The 25,381-nt window shown below is 39.2% G+C and overlaps 1 protein-coding gene across 1 annotated transcript; it reads right to left on the bottom strand.

The window, feature by feature from the left end:
* Positions 1–1,576: 1,576 nt before the first annotated feature.
* LOC116514556 (ankyrin repeat and SOCS box protein 9-like) lies at positions 1,577–22,898 on the bottom strand. Its single transcript, XM_032226142.1, has 7 exons — positions 22,566–22,898; positions 17,804–17,883; positions 10,673–10,780; positions 9,621–9,771; positions 6,823–6,957; positions 5,305–5,496; positions 1,577–4,293 (listed from the first exon to the last, which is right to left on the bottom strand). The coding sequence occupies exons 1-7, from the start codon at positions 22,657–22,659 to the stop codon at positions 4,169–4,171; spliced, it is 885 nt and encodes a 294-aa protein (XP_032082033.1). The 5' UTR covers positions 22,660–22,898; the 3' UTR covers positions 1,577–4,168.
* Positions 22,899–25,381: the final 2,483 nt, after the last annotated feature.

Raw genomic sequence — 25,381 nt, 5'->3', positions numbered from 1 at the left:
TTTGAAATGGAGATGAGCACCACCACCTAGAGTCAGGAATGACTAGCAGATATGTGGAAGGGGAACCTTTACCTTTACCCTTTTCATTTAGCAATAGTCAACAGCAACAGCTAAATCTACATGGGTAGGGTGGGTGATCATATCTTTTAAAAAGTAACTGAAAATAAGAACAGTGGATTAGTAAATTGGAGCTATAAAATCCTACTCAAATTATTGGGCACCAAGTCTTACCCATTGACTTCAATGTTGGCCATGTGTGAACACTCTGGGCATGTAAATGGATCACCCTTGCTAGAAAAAAGGAGTGAGGATTTTATGTTCAAGAATATACACTTATTTTTTTAAAAAAATTAAGTGTTATTACAGTTGTGGAATTACCCAAACTGGGAGGAAAGGGGTTCCCCCGACTTTCTAATTACATCACTTCCCCAAATTCTCTATCATCTGACCTGTCCTTACAAGAACATATGGAGTTTGTTACATTAAAACTAGCAATGTCTTATTTCCCAAACTGGTCAATAGAAACAACTTGAGTTTGATCGCTGCCCTCTGTTTCTCCCTAGCTTTGGGAAGTAATAGCTTCAGTCTGCAATTCCAGATAGTTATCATTGCTAACAGATAATTATCATTGCTGACAGCCACTGATAGTATCATTTTTCAATTCAGTTAGCTAGGTAGCCTTGCTACAGAAATATCTATAAATAGTATCCTTCATCCAAAATAGTCAAGTCAAGTTGCATTTTTCTTTGAGACGATTCCTTTCTTTTTCATTCTCTTGTTATTCCTATTATTGTTCCTTTTCAGTGGATTTTCTCAGTCCCCCACCCCAAGTTATATAATTATAATCACAGACCTGAATATCCAAAATTGCCTGTACAGTGCATACATCTCAAGGCAAAGTGCATACATCTCAAGATAAAATCGTGACGTCAACAGTGTGCCCACAAAGACGCACCAATAAAACCGCGCCCACAAAAGCACGATTAGGGTTAAGGTAAGGGTTAGGGTTGGAGTTAGGTTTAGGGTTCTTACGTTGTTTTCGCGTTGTTTGTTGATGGCACGCTTTTGTCGGCGCTCTTGTGTCAGCGCGCCTATGTGGGTGCGATTTCGACATCGCGGTTTTCTCGGCGTGGTTCTGTCGGCGCGGTTTTGTCGTGCATGCATTTGTCGGGTCACGATTTGAATAAGATAAAGATAGCAACAAGGAAGACTTTCTGCATTTTTGTGTAGGCAGAAAAACAGTCTTGATTCAAAGTATATGTGCCATTTAACCAATGTTATTTATTCCAAGCTAACAGCCAATTATGCAAACAATTAAGCTCCTAGTTTTCATTTGGTAATAAAATCAAAGCACATGTGTAGATGTCAAGTGCAATGCACATATTGCAGTGGATAGTGATGTAATCATTCAGAAAATCAACTAATCTATATTATTCTGTGAAATGATTTTAAATGGTAGTTGCTTGCAGTAATAACCATAGATGACAAAAAGGAATATACTGTAAATGTGAACAAAATTTATGTCAGCAAGTTTAGCAATATATTTTCCTGATAGCATTTTTCTGTTATTGTTGTCTTTCCCACCTACCCATTTCTGGTTAATTATGGTCCTCTTTGCTAAATTTGCCTCTACCTACACTAGACATTTTAATGTTTCTGTGGCCTGTGACAGCCATCTGCAATGGTATGCTCTACATTTTAAGAATATAGAACTAAGGCTAGAATTGCAGTATTCTTGATTTTAGAAACATGGGATTTTTTATCATTGGTTAGTTAATTAAAATGTCAAACTCCAGTCTTCATTTCTTGGCCTGTTCATTAGAGTAAATCCACTGAATTCAGTAGAATTTTTTTTCTGAGTAGACTTAAATTGAGTTTGATACTAGTATATTCTGGAAGAGTTTTCTGTTGAACAAGCTTTCACTTTCACTGGTATTTTTCCACTTGTACTTGAACTAGAAGTCTGATGATCACCGAAGCAGAAAAGTTTACATTATCACTTCTGAAAGCATTTTATTTAATCTGAGTGCAATATTACTTGACACATGGATAGTGTCTGCAGCAAAGCTGGTGGAAGATTGCCACCTTGTGGTTATAATTTGGAATATTTTTCAGTAAATGCATGTAGAAAGTAGGATTTTAATTCATAATAGAGATAAAAGACGTTATAAGCATCTTAGCTGCCCAAATTTACTGTTACAAAGTAGGCAAAATATAAATTTATTGAAACAAATGTTTCATATTGAACATGGCAATCTATTGCCCAGTAGACAGTATTACCAATTCAGTTTGTTTAATGCAATTGTAAATATAAACAAAGATTTTTTTTAGCCCTTTAGTTCCCCAATTATTCCTCATAATTCAAACAGTAGGTCCACTTTCATGTTTCATCCCATTCGTCTTCAGTTTTTGTGTTCTCTCAATCACTACCTCAACAGAAGTTCAGTAATTGAGCTGTACGTAAGCCACATTGCTTTGAATTTTGAGGGATCAATGAGAATGACCACCTCTTGAGGGTTTTCCCTTTAAGGGATTAGTACCTTTTCAGTGCATTGGATTCCCTTACCTACCACATGGCTCTTTAATCAAATTCATTAATAAAATCTAGAGAAAAATATGAGCGATTCTTTCACCCATTACACTATGGCCAACCAATTTCAGACTTTTGTGTGTGTATGCAGACAAAAAGCAGATCTTTAAATAGACCTCCTTATCAGTTGTTCCTGAGAAATTGTTATTTCAGAAATACTGAATGTTCAGAAAACTCCTTAATTTGCCCCACATTTACAAGACCTATTCTTGATACCCTCGTAGTTCAACATAAAAGACTTGCAGCTGACAGTTTTCTAACAGTTTTTATCAGTCATTAGGTTTGATGCCAACATCTTTTCACATAGTTTAATAACTTGGCAATGTGATATATAAGTTGCCTTGTCTGACTACCACTCCATTTTCTGTTCAATTTGCTAATAATTCCAATTGTACCTTAAACCCAACCCGTGAATTCACCCACCTTTTAACCTCATTATCTGTGGCATCCTTGAAATAAAGAGTTTGAGATTCAGAACACCAATAGGCAGCATTCACTCCCAGCACTTGACAGAGTCTAAGTAATCTTTTCTGTGATTGATGTAAAGGGGGGGGGGAGTAATCTGATTCTTTGTGATGCAGAAGAACAAAGTTTTTTGAGCTCTGGATTGCAGTTTATAGTTATTTCATTAGATTTTCCTCAAGAATTCTCTCAAAAACTCAGTAAGAGAATGTTGATAGAATTCCACTGGTCAATGTTCTAGCAGTTACTTTTATAAGAGTTGGATTGGATATTTGCTTCTACAGAACACATTTCATGTGCTTTACAAAATGGTTTAGGTGGACATAAAACACCCATTTACCACATGGTAAACCAATGAAATATTTTGAAGCAACCGTCTCTAGTTCTCCCAACTGTTCTGGCTCATCCCATATTTATTTTTGTAGTTCTTTAATGAGTGGATGGGAATAAGTTTAAATAAAGAACTGAACTAGACATTATTTTCTAAAAATGTCTGTGTATAGCTTTCTTATAAACAAAGATGATTCTATAGTCTGTTGTCTTATAGCATACTAAAATTCTTTTCAATGTTTTTAAATTACAGGTCAATGACCCAAACTAAATGAAACTTACCCCACTTTCCCTTTTTATGCATTTTAAACTCAAGAAATCCAAACATGCCATGGAAGTGTTTGTGCCCATACCAGTTCTTAGGAACATCACACTGAAAGTCTTTGTTAAACAATATAATTTCCTGAAAACTGTTAAATGATAATAACAACAATACTTTGTTGATTAGTTATGGGACCATATCACAGAAAATTGTTAATAATAACAGAACACAGTATTGTATGTGCTTGGCATCTTCTATTTACTATAGAAGCATTTATAACACACCTCAGATAATCAGCTACTACATATAGAATTGAAATTCTGCTACAAGATCTTTACTTCTTTTTAATGTAGTTCTCAAATTTAGTTAATGTCCAAATAGGAACTAACAATTAAAATATGCAGGGGTAAACAAACTAGCCCTATTGAAAATCCTGATCGGATATTTGGAATGTAAATTGTACCAACAATTTTGCTAGGAAGTAAAACTTGCACAGTATGTATCAGCAAGGAATATAACACTTTTTATAGATATAAAAGAAACTTCTTTAGCTCATCTGGTAACATAAGTTCACTAATTCTCTTTTTCTTTTTGACTCCCAAGTAACTCCGGATGCACAGGCGACATAACTGCATCAAGGAGAATGGCCCTAAAGAAAAAAATGCCAAAAAAACACACAAGAATAATCTTAAAATCTGTTTTCTAAAGGATTCAAACTAGTTTTAGTTCCTTGTAATCCCGAATAACAATATTTAATGAAAACATATACTTCTCAACTGGCTATAAGAAGCGGAACATTCCAAACCAGAACACACTCAGCTATTGTTAGTTTGTTTATCCTAATCTAGGACAACTGTTGAAGATTAAAGTTAATCAGTAACAAAAAGCAGTTTAAAATAGATAATTAATCAAGCTTTTAAATCTCTGTCGATGGTGAGATTCATGTTTGTGACGTTTAAAGGAGTCACAGCAATATAATACCTTACAGATTGCAGAAGGTACCATATAATAATTTTTGTTTTAATTTGGAATTAAACAATCCTGTTACAGTACCAGTCAAAACAATTTACTATAGCAGAACAAATGTTTTACAAATCTTGGGTCATTTTGTGTCTTGGTTTTGAAAAATGTCATATATAATAACGTGTACAATCATGCATGGGTACTTATTTACTGATAATAAAAGTATTCTAGCTAGAAAGATATTATGAACCAGTTTCCTGCTGGAGATATATCCAGCAAAATATTCATATGGAACACATACACATTCTAGCTACAAAATTTTCCTTCTTTTTTGCACTTTCATGTTGAACTCAATGTCTTTATTAAAATCTACGATGTGAACTATGATTGTAACAATATCAAAACAGAAGTTTCAGGTTTGGAAAAAAATCATTCTTTCCACTGTCTGATCTGTGTCTCACAGGAAGTAATTGGATCTATCTCCATGTGCATTCCCTTTTATTATTATAAGGTAGCACCCACATTATGGTATTAGTGGTCGAAAGAGGAAATATTAGCAATATTGGATGTGATAAGAGCACATTCTGGCATATTGGTAAGAGTAAACAATATGATACAGATATGTCCATTCAAAGCTTGCCTTAGGTTCTTTACATAATGTACTCTGTGTGTGAAAGAAACAAAGGTTAATGGGCACCTTCTCTCTGCAGAAATATCTGCATTAGTGCACTGTTGGCTGGAACCAGCTCTATTGGCTTTTTGCCTTCTGCATTAACAGCCCTGGTATTTGCTCCAAAGTCAATGAGCAAATGGACCATGTCAACATTGGCGGTTTGAGCAGCTATGTGGAGAGGAGAATCCAGGCCTTTTCCGCTATTTGCACTTGCACCTAAAACAAAATGAGATATAACTGCTAAACAAACAGTAACTTATTTCTTTTGCTATCTCAGACCCTTCTAAATAATTTCCAGTTTATAAATTGTCAAAGAAGCATAAGGCCTCCTAAATAATTATTTCTTAATTTGAAATAGCTTCAAACTGTTTAAATGCTGAGATTTACTGCCAAAGTAATGTAACAATTTTATTGATCTGAAATGGGACATTAAGAATGCTCAGTATCCTTAATGCAACACAGCAACGTGAGGTTTTTTTTTTTTTTTTTTTTTTTTTGCAGGAAACTGTGACAGTTCATTCATTTTTAAATAATTTCAAACTGGTTTCTGTTTACAATGCATGTGTTCCCCAAGGCTGTGGGTTTCAGGAAAAAGTTGCAATGAAAAATTAACTAACCAAATTCTTCAACCCTGACAGAATTGCTGAAGAAAAGGCCCTGAGAAGATATGGTTTATACAACGGGTGTCAAACTTGCGGTGTCACATTGCCATCACGTGATGTTTCGTGATTTTTTCCCTTTGCGGAGCTGAGGTGGGCATGGCCTGCGCATGATGCATCTGGCCCACAGGCTGCCAGTTTGACATCCCTAATGTATTCCATCCACTCAGTAGGCAGCATATAGGTTTTTCTGCAGGAATTTTACTGTGTCAGGGTTTCCAGCCAAACTGAGGAAATCGAAACAACCAGAAGCCACTGTGTTTTGGCAATTATATTTGGTTAAGCTTCTGGATAACTCTATAGGAATCTGCTACTTCACCATGAATTCATTGTGCATATGTTCACTGTGGCTTTAAATTAGTTAATTCTACCCAAATCAATATGAGGAACAAAGCAAGGTACGTTAGTCACTAATAAAATGTTTTTAAAAGGTTATACACATTCATGAAAATGAAGACAACTAGTAAATATTAGCCAATTTGACTATTACTTCTAATACTAAAGAGCAGTATTCTGAGAAACATGAGTAAGAGAGATGTATTCCCTCTTGCTGCATTCTTCCAGCTCCTAAGCTTCCCCTAAGTACCTGTGGTTGGCAATTATGGAAGAAGGCTGAATTAATTGAAGCTTTAGTCTGATCCAAGAATGGCCCATCTTCTCTTCAAGCATGGCATATATTATTAAATTAAGAGGGGAAAGTATCTGGGTGGACAACTTGAAGACAGACACAGGAATGTTGTAGTGCTGTACTGCCCTAGTCACAATCTACAAATACTTCTGACCTCCCAGAACTATTCCCATTAATGCCTCTGTCCTCTACCCATAGACATTTTCAGGCATGCAAAATGATATTGTTGATATTATATATCTCTTAATGAATTACCTGCCTCAAGTAACTTTTTGGCACATTTCAACTGTTGATTCTCACAAGCGACATACAGTGGAGTTCCAAGATGCTTTATGTTATGATCAATACTGACTCCATTGGCAAGAAGAGTTTCCACACATTTGGTATGACCTTCAAAGGATCAAAGGGAATTAAAACTTAAATTCAAACCCCAAAACTAGACCCCAGCTGTTTACACATGAAAGGTGAACAAAGACTCACTGGTTTTTATAAATAACTGGAACTTCAAAACTTTTCCAATTTCTTTCTCTGGCCAACTTTCTTTCATTATAGTTACGGGTTCATACTCAGGTCCTTCACAGCCCGCGCCATCTAGGCAGAAGTGGGTGAACCAGAGAACACTGCCCCTAAATGGTAGTTAATGTATAGTTCCCCAACTGGCCAAAAATGGTGACCACCACCACAGGACAAAACTCCAACAGCATAAGAGTAGCAATGCAGGCTTTGTTGAGCAGCAGTCTCATCTTAGCAGAGTGAGAGTTTTGCCCTCCAATTGAATCCTATCAGTGTCAAGGGTTGAGGGTTTTCCAGCTGAGAACCAAGAGAGAACAAAGTCTATTGATTTCAGGGCCTTAGGATAGAGTATCAGAAGCATGAGCTTCTTCCTTTCACATTTCCCTATTATCCAGGCAGAATTATTATCCTGATTTCCAGATTGAGCAATAAGACACATCTTGCTTTGACTGTATGAAGAAAAGACATCTCAGAAATCTACTAGTGATGGTCAGATTCCCTTTATGCATTTCTCAGAACCTATTCCTCTCCTGTCCCCTAATCCCTTTAATTTCCAAGGTTAACGAAACATTATAAATAAATACAAAATACCTACACTATATAAAAAGACAGTTTGAGCCTTCAACCTGCCCCATCTGCACTTTAAGGAAAGCAATTGGGGATTGGTTTTTCCAACAACAGGTGACACCAAAAAGGAAAGGAAATGCTGGCCAGGAGACCCTCAATCATTGACTTAAAAGTGTCAGTGGAGGGATAAGAGAGCAACAGAGACCAGCTTCACTGGTGAAGAATTGTAAGGTTGGCTGTGAGGGCAGTTTTTATATCAACATACTTTTCAACATATTAAGACAAGCTTCACATTCAAGCCCACTTAGACAGCTAGGCTGTGGAGCCAGAAATCCTTGTCAACATACCAAAAGCAATTTCATGTCTTGTTTGGCAGTACAAGTAGCCCTCGATTTGACAAGTGACTCAGATTTATGATGATTGCGGTGTCCTGATGTCAATCCGATCCCCTTTTGAGACCTTCTGACATCAAAGTCAATGGGGAAACCAGATTTACTTAACAACCGTATTACTAATTTAACAACTGCAGTGATTCACTTAACAAATTTGGCAAGAAAAGATATAAAAAGAGGCAAATCTCAACAGGTTTCTCACTTAGCAACATAAATTTTGGGCTCAATTGTGGTCATAAATTGAGGACTATCTATATAGCAATAATAACATTTAATTATAGTCTTACCATAGATAACAAATTGTAACCAATATTAATGTTCATATTTGGGGGGAAGAGCAGCATGGACTTCCAGACAAGGATTTATGCCAGTTGAAAGAGATCCAGATCCCATCTGGAGTCAACAGTGCTAAAACAACAGTGTTAGGAAGCAGGGAATATTTATTTCCAGCTCAGCAGCAAGTTTTGGAATTCAATAAAGAACAGAGATCCTATAGAGCAATTTCAAATCCTCTTCTGTAGCTCAGATAAACAGACAAGATAAATAATTTTGTCTCCTTTTCCCATTCTCTTTAACATTGGATGAACCAGCCTGAAAAAGGCCAGAATACTGCTGAGTTTGTTTTGCCCTTCTGTTTTGTGCAGAGTGAAAATATAGAAATTTTTGTTGCTAAGGGATTTGCAGCAGCAAAGGCAGAGCACTGATTTTAGCTTGATATTTTTCAGCATTTCAAACCTGTGACAGGTGGAGATATTAAAATGGAAATGATGTCAAAATGATCTCATCAGAGAGGAAATTCTAATGCTATAACTTAGTGGTTCCCAGCTCTGCTGGCTGGAGAATTCTGGGAGTTGAAGTCCACAAGTCTTAAAGTTGCCAAGTTTGGGAACCACTGCTATAACTGAAGGATGAGAAAGTGATGGGCTTTCCAGATGAATTGCAATGTTCCATGTTCTTCAGCATTGCTCTTGAGGTTGAGGTTGCTGGGAATGGCTACTTTGCACTATTTGAGGGGCCACAGATTGTCCAGCCTTGATATTATTTGTAACACACCTAGGTATTTGTTTTATAGTCCAAACAACAGATAGCTAACATTTGATTATACAATATTCATATAACAAACAGGCAAAAATTGTGGATTTGTATAGAATTTGCGTGGAATGAAACAATGAATATATCACTTCACAAAGTTGTACCCATCTTGTTACCATGATATATAGCAGGGTGTCAAACGCAAGGCCTGTGGGCCGGATCCGGCCCATGGGATGCTTAGATCTGGCCCGCAGGGTTGCCCTGGAAAAAGCTAAGGATTGTCCCACAGTGCCTCTGCCAGCGAAAATGGAACTAGTTTTCATTTTTGCTGGCAGAGGGTTGCAAGAGGCCATTGCAGCTGGAAATGAGCCTGGGAGCCTGTTTTCACTGGGAGTGCGCTTGGGCCACCACAGGCTCCCCTGATACAAATGAAGGCGAGTTGGACACACCCACCCTGGTCTCCTGAGGAGAAGCACAACTCTAATGCAGTCCTCAATGAAATGTAGTTTGACACCCCTGGTATATAGGTACATATGCTGACAAATTTACCTCTTTTAGCAGCTTCATGGATGGGGGATGCCAGGTCACAAACTGCATGTGGGCTGGCTCTGTGTTGCAGTAACAGGTTCAAGCAGTCAACACTACCACTGACACAAGCATTGAACAGGGGTGTGTTCCAGTCAATAGTAGTGGCATTTACCTAAAGGCAAAAACCTGGTACAGTAATGTTTTATTTGTAAAACATGTTGAAAAAAATTATAAAATGCTATAGGAAAAGTGTTTTGCATTTTATTATCATAGTAGCTCCATAAATATACTTTAATACAAAATAAATATATGTCACTAATTGGATTGAAGACAAGATAGCATCTGGGCTCTTTTAAACATTGTCAGCCGTGAGTGAGTGGGTGTGCTTGTGTGGATAGTAAATGAGAGTTTGAACATTGGCAGAAAGTACATTTCTCGCCTTGTTCCAACATAGCTAAAATGAGAGGACATTTCTATCAGTAACATTTTAATCTCCTTGTTCACCTTTTCAGTAGTAGCTCCGACCCTTTGGAACGAACTCCCCGTGGAGATTCGTACCCTCACCACCATCCAGACCTTCCGTACAGCCCTTAAGACCTGGCTATCCCGTCAGGCCTGGGGATAAAGATTGTAATCCGTCCCCACCCGAATGATGAGTGAATGTTGTGTTCTATTTTTACTTATGTGTTGTTTATGTCTTATTGTTTTGTATTCCCCTCCCCATAAATTGTAAGCCGCCCTGAGTCCCCTCAGGGAAAAGGGCGGCCTATAAATAATAAACAAATACCAAATACCAAATACCTTTCTTCACAAAAGGAAGATACTGTTAATTAGTAGCAACAAACAGATAGCAAAACCACTTCTAGCACATTAATCCTGATTTGGGTTTATTAGGAATAATAATATTGGGAATCAGAATATTTTCCCCCAATATTAGTTGGGTTACTTTGTTGAAAAAGTGTACAAGGAAATCACTGACAGAGTTTACATTTGGTAGTTAAGCTACCAAGGCAGTCTCTAGCAAATTATTTCTTTCTTGCATGCACTATAACTCTAGATCTTTGAGTACTTACATTGGCCCCATGTTTTAATAAGACACTGACACATGCAGCATGTCCTCCTAAGCAAGCTTCATGGAGAGGAGACACACAATCTGATGTTCTAAAATTCACACTAGCTCCCTGGTACAATAAGAAAAATCATAGTTAGAGAGGGATTCCAGATGTTCTTTACAAATCTAAGCTAATTCATATTGCTGAAGATTGGATCTACTATTTCCACCAATAGATTAACCCATTATTTGGGTTTTAAGTAACATCAGCCCATTGTAATTTGGCAACTATAATATCTTTGAACTACTCAAAGCTCATTCCACAACTTAAAATGTGTTAATTTTCCTAAGCAATATTATCTCTACTGAATGCAGTCTTTTTTCCAATACTGTTACAGTATATCTTAAATACTATGGCAGAAATATATGAGAAACCATCGGCTTTGCAAATGTCAAGTCTCAATGAAAATCCTAATGGAAGGTTGCTGTTGGACTAGATCATGGTCCCAAATTTTCTACTACTGAAATGATCATACTATGACTTGAATATTGGTTCAAAAGGAAGTGAAAAGAACGTAATTTTTATCATTTATGGTAAACGTGTGTTAAAGCAAAGAAATTTTGGAGTAAAATTCTTAAAACGAAGATAAAGATGAAACCAGAAACTCTTCTTTTGGGTATAATGGAAAAAGATTTGGAGAAAAAAATCAGAATGTTGATCTTATATACTGTATTTTCCGGAGTATAAGATGCACCAGAGTATAAGATGTACCAAGATTTTAAAGAGGCAAATTAAAAAAAAAAGTTTTTGCATTTTGCAGACCTCCCAAAAATGGCCCATATTTTTGCGAAAAATGTAAGGAGCAGTAAAAACGACCTTACAAGCAAACTGGAAGTCACTTCCGGTTTGCTCATAGGGCTGGTTTAAGCCCTCCGGAGGCTTCCCTGAAGGTCCTTGAAGCCTCCGGAGGGCTTAAACCAACCCTACGAACAAACTGGAAGTCCATTCCCGAACTTCCAGTTTGCCCATAGGGTTTTTTTTTCGCTCTGGAGGCTTCAGGGAAGCTCCTGAAGCCTCTGAAGGGCCTCCAGGGAGGAGGCTCATTTTTCCCTCCCCAGGATCCTATAAAGCCTCTGGAGCCTGGGGACGGTGAAAAATGGCTTTAAAAAAGTCTGAACTCAGCTGGCTAGCACGCGCATGCACACTGGACAGCTGACAGGGCAGCACCTCGTGTGCCCTGACAAATGGCACGCATGCCATAGGTTCACCATCCCGGCTTTGGGAGGCTTGTGGAGTGCTTCTGGGGGGTGCATGGGCGTGCCACACTGATAATGCTATGTGTGCAGGCATGCGTGAGCAACCAGTGACTCTCTCCCCACTTTTGGATTGGTTTTTCGCCCTCCCCAGACTCCAGAGTCTTTCTAGGATCCTGGGGAGGGCGAAAACAGACCCCTCACTTCCCCCACCCCAGAAGCCCTCTGGAGTCTTCAGGAGCTTTCCTAAGCCTCCAGAGGATGAAAATGGCCCTAGGGGCAAACCAGAAGTTCAGGAATGGTGACTTTAGGAGGCTTCCGTAGGGCTGTTTTTTGCCCTCTGGAGCCTTCAGGAGGGTTCCCTGAAGGCTCCGGAGGTCGAAAAATGGCTCTAAGGAACAAACCGGAAGTCACAATTTGCAAATTTCCAGGTTCCAACACCCTTCCCTGCGCTCCCCCCACTTTTGGCATGGGAACCTGTTGTGTTTTTTCGACGCAGCCGGCAGGCGGGAAAATCACTAGCCACCGATTGGCCAGCAACCTGACAGCTGTCAAATATAAATAGCTGTTAGGCGGCCCGCGGGCTGTCCGTGTTCTGAACTTGTTCGTTGCTGTTGCCTGTTAATAAAGACGTTGAATTTACCTCAAGCCTCGTTCCTAAAACTGGCGACGAGGATGAGCGACACGGACCCTGTCATCGTCCCTGCCCTGGCTCCTTCATTGGTCTTCGCCGCTTTCAGGCCAGAGGCCGAATCTTGGGACGCATTTTTAGAGAGGTTTGAGGTTTTCCTTCAAGCTCATGACCTCTCTGAGCTCCCTGAGGAGAGACGACGGGGCACTTTCTTACACTACTGCGGCCCAGAAATGTTTGCCACCGCCCGGGCTCTCTCTGCACCGACCCCAGTGCACACTATGCCGCTGGATCTCCTCATGGCTCGGCTCAAGATACACTATAAGCCTACGCCTTCCAAGTATTCGCGCCAGCAGATTTTCCGACACTGTATCCAAAGACAAGGACAATCCATCAGCCAGTACATGGCTGAACTGAGGGCTGCCACAATTAATTGTGAATTTGCTGATCTTGAGGACGCTCTCTGGGAGCAGTTTATTTATGGGCTTCTTGACATCAACCTTCACCATCACATTTTGTCCCGTGCCGAGTTGTCAATGAAGATCGCGGTGGACGAAGCCCGAGCTTACGAGATGGCCAGCCAGTCCACTCCGGATGTCCAACGGTTTCCTCCGTCTGCGATGCCGGCGCTGTACAACTCGGCTGTTCATAGTCAGATGATGGTGCTCAATCCATGTGCGGATGCCGCTTCTTCTGTTGACCACCTCCGCTCCCTGCCCCCTCAGCTGTGGTGGCCGCCATTCCAGGGCATCCTGCCGCTTCCATACAGCCTTCTGCCGCCGGTGTGGAAAGAAGGGCCACATCTCCAATGTTTGCCGTTCCGTTCCGGGGGACGCTCGCACCCCGAGGCCTCCTCCTCCTGCTTTTGCTGCTCCGCCTGCTGCCTTCCGATGCCAGCCTCCTGGGTCCTCTTCCACCCGCCTGGGGTGCTACGCAGTTTCTGACCTGAGCCTCCTCTGCCCGACTGGCAGCCCGACTCTGCTGCCTCCTCCTATGGCGGCCGGGGTAAGATGCATCGTCACGTCTTACTCACCGGCTGCCCCTGCAAAATGGAATTGGACACGGGCTCCGCCCGCACAATTATGTCTTGGGACACCCTGAGGTCATTAATACCGACCCTCACTGTTAGACAGCTGGCCCCTGCTGACTGCCTCCTTCGTGACTATCAGGGCAACCCGATCCCCATCCTGGGTTGCGGGCATTTCCCTGTCAGATTCCGCAAATTCCACGGTTCCCTGCCCCTTGTAGTGGTCCAAAGCCCCCTGGCTTCCCTCCTGGGGCTTGACTGGTTCAGGGCTTTTGGGCTCAGCATAGCGGGCATTAACTCCCTCCGTTTTGTGTCTTCCCTAGATTCCCTCTTGTCAGAGTACGATGATGTCTTCTCTGACACCCTGGCTTGCTACAAGGGCAACCCCATCTCCCTCAATTTGGACCCCATGGTGGTGTCCATCCCCCTGAATACACGACGGGTTTCCGTCGCCCTGCGGGCTCCGATGCGGAGATAGACAAGCTGGTCTCCCAGGACGTCCTGGAACCCGTCGACCATGCCCCCTGGGGAACCCCCATTGTCCTGCCCTTAAAGGCTGACGGGGCCCTGAGGGTCTGCGCCGATTACAAGGCGACCCTGAACAAAGCCCTTCAGGCACATCCCTACCCCGTGCCCATGGTGCAGCATGTGCTGCAACTCCTTGGGCCAGGGCAAGATTTTTGCGAAATTGGACCTGGCCCAAGCCTACCAGCAATTGCCGGCAGACGAGGCCTCCGTCACAGCCCAAACCATTGTAACTCACCGCGGGGCTTTCAAGTGCCGCCAGCTTCAGTTCGGGGTCAGTGTGGCTCCCAATATCTTCCAAGGGCTCATGGAGCGGGTGCTCCATGGCATTCCGGGAGTTGTGCCCTATTTTGACGATGTCCTGATTGCTGCTCCGGACCAATCAGGACTCGCCTCTGCCCCCACTCCCTCCTTGAAGGTGGAGCTCCAGGCTTTTCTGGGGCTCCTCAATTTCTACTCCTCCTTTATACCCCACAAGGCTTCTGTTGCGGAGCCCCTGCATCGCCTCCTCGATGCCTCCGCCCCTTGGAACTGGACAGACCGCGAGGCGCATGCGCTTGCGGCTGTCAAAACTCTGTTAACTTCTGCCCTGTACTCGTCCAGTATGACGAGCACCTCCCATTCCTCCTAGACTGTAACGCCTCCCCCTTCGGTGTGGGGGCCGTGCTCAGCCACTCCTACCCTAATGGCTTTGAGGCCCCGATTGCGTTTTACTCTCGCACCCTGTCCAAGGCTGAGCCAGTTGGACAAGGAGGCCCTTGCAGCCGTTGCGGGAGTAAAACGTTTTCACCCCTACCTATATGGCCACCACTTCACTCTCCTGACTGACCACAAGCCCCTTCTGGGTATCAGGGGACCGGCCCACTCCTCCTATCCTATCTCCCCGCATGAGCCGCTGGTCGGAGTTCCTCTCTGCCTATTCCTACTCCCTTGTGTATCGGCCGGGCAAGCACATGGGCCACGCCAATGCCCTTAGCCGATGCCCACTGCCCCTCCCGGTTTCTGACCCTACCCCCTCCGTCTCGGTCGCAGCCCTGACCGATGACCTCAAGTGTCCCCTCTCTGCCACAGATGTTTCCCAGGCCTCCCGTTCCAACCTCCTCCTCCAGAGGGTCCTGGACGCAGTTCGGCATCTGTCAAATATAAATAGCTGTCAGGCGGCCCGCGCACTGTCCGTGTTCTGAACTTGTTTGTTGCTGTTGCCTGTTAATAAAGACGTTGAATTTACCTCATGCCTCGTTCCTAAAAGAACCAAAAAGGGTTAACCATCCCTGGTCTAATTGGTAAAACCCAAAATCAAAGTTTCATTTTTTTCCCACCTCAAGCACAAATTTCAGAAGTGGTCTCCATGTGGAAACAAAGGTACTTATAGTCTTTTCTTTAATCAAAATGGTCAATTTAGCCACTTCTGCCAACTCCATCGGTTTCTGTAGCCTTTCGTCCATAGTGGGAATCAAAATGTCCTTCCATTTTTGTGTCTACAGTAGTCTTGCTGCTGTTAACTTACTGTATTTTTCAGAATATTAAGTTGCACCTTTTTCCCTCAAAAAAGTGGCTGAAAAACTGGATGCATCTTATACATTGAATACAGCATTTCTCGTCTCCCAAAATCCCGCCCCCTTCACCAAAATGGCCATACGGAGCTTTTAAGAGGCTTGTAGAGTGCTCCTGGGGGCTGGGGAGGGCAGAAATGAGCAAAAAACTGGGCCTCAAAAGAAGGCCGAAGTCAGCTGGCCAGGGAGCTGACAGGGGCAATGCCTCGCAGGCCCTAACAAATGGCTCCATGTGCCACCTGTGGCACACATGCCATAGGTTCGCCATCACGGGATTAGAGTGATATGCGTTTATAGAAATGGCTAGTGTCAGCCTCTCTTTTGCTTTCTTGCTTACGGCTGCTTTGCTACGCTTGCTTACTATCGGCTGCCATAGGGATGGGGGGGGGCATGGTATTTTGGAAGGGAATTATATTGTACTGGAGGAGTCTTGTTCTCACCATCTTCTGCACTTGCTGATGGCTGATGTTTGGACTTGGTCAAGGCCAACTGTTTCACATACCAACTTGATGAGGCTGTTTGAAGATGACACCTTAGGGAGTTGTAGATTGGACACTGGGTTGGGGAATTGGGAGGAGGGTGCTGGGTAACATGTATATGTTCCCTCCTTTCTGGCTAAGATCTTGCTTTCCTTTTAGCTGCTTTCACTTCCTATCTAGTAAAAGTACTTTATCTCTATTAACATGGAGTTGAGGTTTTTCTTTCTTGGATATTGAAGGAGGCATGCCTGACAGGCTAGTTTATATTATTATGGAAAAGCAAAAAGTTGTTGTTTGATGTTAATGCTTTGTTTTACTGCAACAAAGGAAATCAACACTTTTTTTCTTTTCACCAGCCTTTCCTCAATTCTATTCCCTCCTTTTCCTCTCACTGTCTTCCTATTTTCTTTTGTATTTTCTTTTGTATTTTGTATCTTATTTTATAACCTAATAAAATTTTCTGACAAAAAAAAGAATATTGGATCAAAACGTCTTTGGCCTGATCCACTTCTTGATAGAATCTTAACATGACTTTTTATTATGTTATTTTTTTAACTAACCTCTATATCATTATTAAATTATCATAAATATATGCTGGCTTCTGAATTCTCATCATGTGGCCACAAGGACTAATTGTAAGTCACTTTTTTAGCACTGTCATAACTTCAGACAGTTATTAAACAAATTGTTATAAATTGAGGACCATCGTGACCTGACAAATGCGCGCACGACAAGTGTGCCAAAAAAACTGCGGCGCTAAAACTGTGATGTCATCAACGCGACGTCATCAACGTGGCGACAACAGGGCGCCGATAGTGATAAGGTGAAGCATTGTTAGCTCTGGCACGTTTTGCCAAACACCTGAAGTAAATGCTAGTTTGGACAAAAATATTCTAAAATATATGACTGCAGAACACCGAACAGCCACAAAATTGAGCTGGTTGTGGAGCACCTGACATGCAGTCACATAACTACAAGGGAGGTGGCCATCAGAACTGAGTCATAAGAACCTTTGGGATGGGTGTCCATTGTAATTTTTAAAGGCCACTAAGCAATTGGTCATAAACTGAGGACTACCTATATTCCTATTCCAAAGTCACATCATTGGTTACCAAAAGACTACTAGGTCCAATTCAAAGTGCTGGTTATAATGGGTAGGTTTTTTACAGTAGAGACTGGGAGATATCTCGAAATATCTTGCTAAATGTGAATATGCCACCTACACAGTCATTTAGTGAACACCAGTTGCTGGTCCATTCCCTCCAACCTGTAATGGATGGATGGTGTGGATCATATAACAAACTTCAGTAGTAGCCACCATTTTATGGAACAGTCTCCTCTCTAAGCTAAGGGTGATTTCAACTCTGCAATTACTTTGTGAGGAGGATTTGTTCAGCAAAAATCTGTTCAGCAGATTTCTGGCCCTCAGATTGTCAATGGTACTTTTGATCTACTAGTGTTTTTAATGATGTGCAAGTTATGTGTGTAAATAAAAATGAGAAAATTAGCTGTAAATATTGGAGAGGGGTAGGGGGAGAGAACGAGAGAGAAAATTCTGCAATATAATCCTTAAAGTCAAAGCACAGTCAACCTTATATCCTTACTGTGTGAAGTACAGCCTGTCTTCAGAAAATGATTTAATGATCAGGGTAAGCAAATATTGATTTCCTTTCTATCACCATACCTGATTGATTAGTTTCTTTAGAGCAAGTAGCCTCCCATGAATGGATGCTTCATGTAAAGGAGACCAGTCAGAGACAAAATCTGTAAGAAGATAGAGAAAAAGAATATAATTTAATTAGTATATCTCTATACTTGAATTTGGATAATACCTTAATAAAGCTCCCAAGGGATTTTCTAAGATTATACACATCTATGGGTTTCAATGTGATTAAATACTTCATACTACTTCAAGAAGCAAAAGCAATTATATTATTGTCTGACAGGTTATTCTTATCTTAAGTCCCATATACTCAGGAAAAAAAACCAAAATATCACCCTTAGTGAAACAGATAAAAAGCCAGTCATCAAGATGATTGCTGCCATCTCTGTGTCTTTTGCTATACTGCTCATTTTATTTGGTTGCTTACTGTGGGAGAAAAAACAATTTACAAAAAAGGCACAGCTTTTTTATCTCCAACAAAAGTAAAAGAATGTAAAACTCCTTAATTATAGTAGATTTCATGCATGACCTTAATGTGGGAGTTATGCACAAGATATAAGACAGGAATGAGTTTCAAAGTCTGCTTCTGTGTATCATATCAAGAATTCTGAATGTGAACTGCATTTGGGGCATATCAATTTCAATGATTAGACCCCATTCACACACTCTATTTCATATATAAACATGGGCAGGGAGGTAGAGTTAGACTTGTCAAACATTTGCCCATCAAATTTATTTAAATGAAGAATAGCTCTGATTCCACAACTTCAGGTCTTATGTTCCAGATTTATTTCTAGATCCAATGTGTTAGATCCATGACCCTTGTTTTCTGTTTCTACTTATATCACAAAATATCTAATTATGACTTTGCTCCTACAGTGATACCTAAAGAACTTTAACAACTTCACTATTTTTCTCTTGCTATCTTATACGCTAACCTGCTCACCAGAGTTAAATAACACCATCTCTGTCCTCTATCATCTAAATGCTACTTCTAAGACTGCCTCTTCTACAGGGGCTTAACACAGTGCCTGAGTTGCTACACTGCACATGAACTCAGCCTATAACTAACATTAAGTACTTGTTACATAAAACACAGTAGTTAATTTATAAGCTCTACTTTCCTCTCCTTCATTTTTCTCCTTTTCATTGATATCAAAATTTAGAATCTAAGTTTTGTGTACTATTTGGTTCTAAAGTAACAGATTTAATGGCAGTATAGTATTAATACAACATATCGAAAAGTTATTGTATTTTTTTCCAAAAAAATGTCCAGCAGTTGTTAATGACTAGGTTTCTGCTCAGTTTGATGATAAAAATGAAAAACTGCATTTCCTATCTGACACTTCATTTTCACATTGTTTCAGATAATTGTGCTAAACAAACACAATTCAGCAACAAAAGCTAACAAGAAATGCAGATCAGCAAAAATGTTGTCCCTCTTATTTACATGAAAAAGAATTAAAAGGATCTTTCAATTTTTTATCTCTTCAATCATTTTAAATGGTCTTTTACTTTAAGCATGAACTTAAGACAGTATGGCCTCATTTTTTAAGAATAAAATGTTCATGAATGTTCTTGCTTTTGGTTAGGTGAATTAAATGATAAGATGACCCCATTCACTTCAATTTTCTTTCAGATTTGTGGCCTTTCTAATTTCAATATTTTATCACTAGTATATTATTATATTAGTAATATAATAATTATAACATAAATATAATTATATTATTAGTTATTATTATTAGTAATTCACACACAAATGCAGTATTATTGAAAGAATATCAGTTATCACAATGATAGATGATTTAATGCCCCACATACTGTACATGTTGGATTTCAATTCCCATCACTCCCAACTGTCATATAAATTATAAGTACAGGGCTTGATTTGGATGTGAGGGCAAGTTGGCTGCAATGCTGTCACTCCATTATCACCATGGTTGTTTTGGATAATCTGGCTGACTAGATGGGTGTCCCCTTACCATTCCATGTGTGTCACCCCCCCAAAAAAGATGTGCACTTAATGGAAGACGACAACCATCCCAGGAGTGTACTGATGTTCAGTGAGGGTATATAATAGCTCCAAATGCATAAATGCAAGACTAAATATCAGTCGTAATAGTGGTTAGGTCTGAGCTATCATCATTGACCTTTTATACATAGTTAATTTCCAGAAAACAAAGTCCCTAAACATGAAGAGAATCATATACTATGTTAGTTAAAGTGGGGGGAGGGGGGGTTTATAAGGTTAATAGTACAGTTGATTTCACAGAGAAAGCTTTTCAAATAAAAGTGTGTGCTGAGTTAAACCATTCAAAAGTTTCAATAATTAAACACTGCTCCAAAATTAGTCTTGCTCCTGGCTAAAAGTAACAGGCACTGTGCCAATAGTTCCAACTCAGTCAAAATAAATGAATTAAAATATCCTTTCAAAAAGGGCACTGAATTTGGTGAAACAGCTCTGTATTCTGCGGTTATCATTTGCATAGGCAAAAAGATTAAGTGTTAATAAATCCAGGCATGCACTCCCAACATGTCTCTTGTTAAAGATGCAAAGTCAGTACTTAATTTTTATATCCTCACTTTAGCCCAATAATACCCTGGGCTGATTCTATCAGCGTATCCAAACTACAGACTTTCCGTTAAAATAACAGGAAAAATGTAAGAAAAAATAGTTGCTTTGAAGGATTTCTGTCACAAGGCAAAATTTACAAAAATAATTTCTTTGGGTGTGATCTGTACTGGAAGTATTTATTAGAGATAAATTTTAGCATTTACTTTTGATAAAAAAAGAAGCAAGAACCTGGGTCTTAAGAAATTTTAAAAGGCCGTTACTTTCTATAGGGGTATAAACTTTTATAATTTGACTATTCTTAGGTATAACATACGTATATACTTAAATTCAGTTTACAAGATAGTCTTTGTTCAATTTCTGATATTTCAATTGAAACAGCACGGTAGTATTGATAGAAAAATAACTGTCAAGACACTTTGGAGAAAATTGCTGTCAAGAGTAAACATTACTGTGCAAGAACCATTGAATTGAATAAATGCTGTTAAGATAGTAATGTCATATTTCAAATGTCAGTGAAGGTCCTCTAATATGTATATCTGAAATTTCCTTACATGAGAAATTCTCTATATGAATAAATTAACAAAAATTACTAAATATCAAGGTTATAATTCTTCAAAATCAATAGATGGTCGTTGGCAGGAAGTTTTGTATTGTGTTGTAGGAAGTTTTACACTGAGGGCAGCTAAATTTCATATTGATGTAAAATATTTCCAGGATATTCTTGTACTTATATTTACGAATTGATTATATTGGTTGGTTTCCAATCTTTTCATTTTATGTGTGCTCTAAAACAGTTTTTACCTCAATGGCATTCATACTAAAAATATAAAGCATCATCAGTGAGCATCATACAACATGTGAGAATCATGAGTTGGTATCTACGAGATGCCCAAGTTAAATAATATGTAATTTAAAATTGATATTTTTAATGGCTGATATTTTATTAGATTACCAGATCACCAATTCTGACAATATTGTAAGTGTTGAACCACATATATATGGTACTTATAAACTGCTCCCATGCAATTATTTGTGTCCATACAACAAATTCAGCTTACCATTGTGTTTGTCTACTAGGTATACAATTTGTGTACATACACACATTTTACATAATTTTTCTTCCTATAATTTCCTATATTTTTTAGAAATTATTTAGAAGATTAAAAGATAGCAGAAATATATGAATATTTTTCTCTAACTTTTAAGGATGTAGGGATTCAGAAAAATTCTGAGAATGAAGAATAGAACCCTCTTTTCTCGTTTTTTTTAAAAATCCTCCATCTCATATCTCTACTCTGAACTTCTTATGTTTCTCAGAAGTTACAATCTTCAGGGACTGAAGGGTGGTGGTGGATTCAATCTTTCTGACTACTGAATATAAAGAAACTATTTTCCATACAAGTTTCTCGATCTGTAAAAGTGTCACAATTCAGATTTTTTTTCTCTCAAAGTTTTAATGTTTTTGCTTTATTTTTGGAACATGTTTAATATATAACTTTTTGAATTAAAATGCATTTAAGATTATATGACTCAGCTTTAAATTTATATAAACACCTATTATTGATATAAATGGAATACTGTATAAGTAGGAATAAGTACTAAGTTGCAGAAAATCAGTATGTTTGCTGAGAGCACTGAAGCCCTATAAAAATTCAACAAAAACTGCAGATCACAAACATATCATAGATTTAATGCATGCTGCCATTTTTAGTAAAAAGAATATTTAAAGTTTGCAAGCAGAAAGACATCAGTGAGACATTATGGGGTGAATGCTAAGGTCATTGTTGCTACATTTCCAATATTACACTGAAAAAATTATCTTTAGCTGTAAAAGATACACAAACTCTAATATTATTCAAAACATCATACATTCAGTAACAAGAGGAGGACCCTGAAGGATATTGTTCAAATTATTATGCCAACTAATCAACATTTTCATATTTGATGGTAATGCTATGAAGCAATGCAAAAGTCAAATAGATAATGCAGTTTACATTTCTAAATCCTCAGCCTTAAAAAAAGCTCTATGTTAGCAAATCTTGTTGCATACTCTTCTGTATTTTCTGCATTTGATCCATTTTAATGATTTTTTTCCCTGCTGAAAAAACATTTATTCTAAAGAAATAAATTCTGCTAATTGCCAACTCACAACTTCTCTGGCTTTTTCACTTCGGCTATGAAACTGCAGATAACAGAGTGTTTACTTACCACCCATCAGTGGATTAAGTAGATAACGTGGATAAATGACCCTTCCTGAACTTCGAAATAGGCAAAACCCGTTAATTTCTTCTTCCACATCCATTGCAGTACTGGATTACAGTTATTCCACTTCACAGTTGAGATCATGAGAGTTCAAATTCCAACTTGCCTCTTTTAAAACAAACAAACCAACCAACCAAAAACAAAAACAACCCAGATTCAAGTTCCATGAGTTATTTATTAAGGGATTTCTGCAGCTTGTGTCAACAGTGACCAAAACATGTAGACCTTTTCAGAACACCTCTTCATTGACTGAATAAAAAAGTACAAGAAGATTTAAGACACACAGAACAAAGTGAGGAATATGGCTGATGTCATATCCTTTCTAGTACCATGTCCAATCAGCACGCCCCCCTTCTGTTTTTATAAGAAAGTAACTTCTCAGTTGCCAACAAATCAAGACAGAAAGAACTAGTTTAACTTGTTCAGCTAAGTCTGCCCTCAGGGAATTTATAACAGAAAAGGGGGAAAGGGGGGGGAGGAGAAGAAGGGAAAGAGAGACATTTTAGTACCTTCTATTCTGCTTTCATCACAAAGCATACATTATGTTATTTTCAGACATAGAAGCACTGACATTCAAAAATAACACGAGCAAATACAGAAATGGCAAACTATCCTTTTTCACAAAGCAATCGACACTATTAGAGAGTGGATATTAAAGCCATACGTTTGGAAAACTAAATTTTCAATGTTATGGTTCCTCTGACAGTTTTCCTGATCCTCTCATCCTCTAGTTGTTATTTAGGCTAAAGTCTCACCATACCTACCCACTTATTTGGGAGAGGGGTGCCATTGGAAGCTAATGGGAGTTGTAGTGCAAATGCATCTGGAGGGTGGCGAGTAGAGAAGCCTATATTTTGTGCAAAAAAGTTTAATTAATTAAAAAATAGAAATCCAGAATATTCACAAAGACTTCTCAATTAATTGGAATATAAGGACAGAAGAAATGCCACTAGAACCAATGCATCCATTCACATGCTAATTGTAACATTGCTTAAAGAACAAAAATTCATGTATGAAGGGATGAATGGACAATGCAAGGCTAATTTGCAAGGTTGGAAAAATATGGCAAGATATAGAGATGTAAGTTAGTTTTAATGTTGTTGCCTTTTTTCTTATTGCAGGTCTTTAATTTATACAGCTTAATATTTCCAACTCCTTTTCTGCACTCTGAATAATGTTGCCTGTTCCTAAAGAATATAGTGTGATGGGTCTATATAGATCATGTAATATTCGCCCTTCAGCCAAACATCTATCCATTTTATTCATTGTGTAATCAGTACAGTATATACAGTATAGTATCTAAAATAAGAAAATAATGTTTAGTAGTCTTACTAAGTTGGTGGAGCATTTTGGAGATACCTCTGGCAATTTCTTAACCATGACAAGAAAACATAACCTTAGATTACCTGGTTGACTTGTTGAGAGGTTGATTGATATGAGACAAGATCCCCAAAACATTCAGTCATTTTCTCCAAACTAGAAAATACAGACCATACTTTATTTTCATTTCCAGCCTTCTTTTTCACTGCCATGCATAGAGAATTTTCCTAATAACAAATGCAATCTTAAAATAATACAAGAAAATAAGAAAATCAGCGTAAGCTAAAGGAATAAATAAGAAAGCATTCTATTGTACAATTAGTGCTACAGATAAAAGATTGTGAAATGGCAGTAAAGAGATAGTGCCTAGTTTCTTTTTTCCCTCTGAAGATTGTCCAGATTTTCTCAGCTCAGATTTGGTAGCCCTGTTTTCAAGAAAATTCAGACAATCTTGTTGGAAGAAATGTCCTTCTGGGTTCAGCTCCAAGTGGGGAAAAAGACACTGGAGACATGGAGGCTACTTGGAAAGATGATTTTAATGGTGGACAGGACCACATGGCTTGAGTCCTGAACAGAAAAGTTGATCACATGCTTCAATGTTGGTTGAGAAGAGAAGGGAAGGAAGGAAAAGAAGCTTGAGTCCCTGGTTTTATGCCCTCTCTGGCCTTTGATCTTGAGCTTGTATTCTGATTGGTTGTCAGACTCCCATGGGCCCATGCAGAGGCAACTCTCTAGGCTGCGTTTTGAATCCAGGTTTGATTGAGTTATCAGATGCCATGTGATGAGTTGGGTAAAGGGCCAATATTATCATGCCTTAATCCCATCACTCTGGATCTCAAGGGGAGAACTCTTTATTATGTAAAGTGGACTAGCTCAGGCTTTAATGGCTCATTGACAAAGGGAGATGGGCAAGAAGCTGCAGGTCATAACTTCCTACAATATGAAGAGACGAGTGTGAAATACTCTCATACAACCACAATTAGCATAAACAAGAATAAGGCAGCTTTTTTCAACACAGAATAGCGAAGTACAGAGAGAGGAAAGGTAATCTTTCCTGATGCAGTCCCAAAGAACCACACATGAGTAACTTATGAGTAGCTATGGATGAGAAGTTTTCACTGTTACTAAAATAAGTATCCATACTAGAACAATCAATGCTGGGGTGATTTTCATGAATTTCCTACTAGAAGATATTGGTCCCCTATTTATTTGGGTTTCAGTGAGGATAAGACAAATTCATGGATGAAACAAATGTGTAAGTATACTAAGAGCTATAAAATAGCCATACACTTCCTGTAGGATCAGAGGCAGAGTGGATCTGTGGTATTGCTGGCAAATATGAGAAGATTCTTTCTGTGGGCTTCCCCAAGGCATGTGATTGGCCACAGAATACATTAACATATAAATTGCAACGGTATGTCACAATAATTTCTTTAAAATAT

This window comes from Thamnophis elegans, chromosome 11, assembly GCF_009769535.1.
Source record: "Thamnophis elegans isolate rThaEle1 chromosome 11, rThaEle1.pri, whole genome shotgun sequence".
NCBI lineage: Eukaryota > Metazoa > Chordata > Lepidosauria > Squamata > Colubridae > Thamnophis > Thamnophis elegans.
The sequence above is the reverse complement of the archived record's forward strand: the minus strand, read 5'-3'. Positions and strand labels throughout refer to the sequence as shown.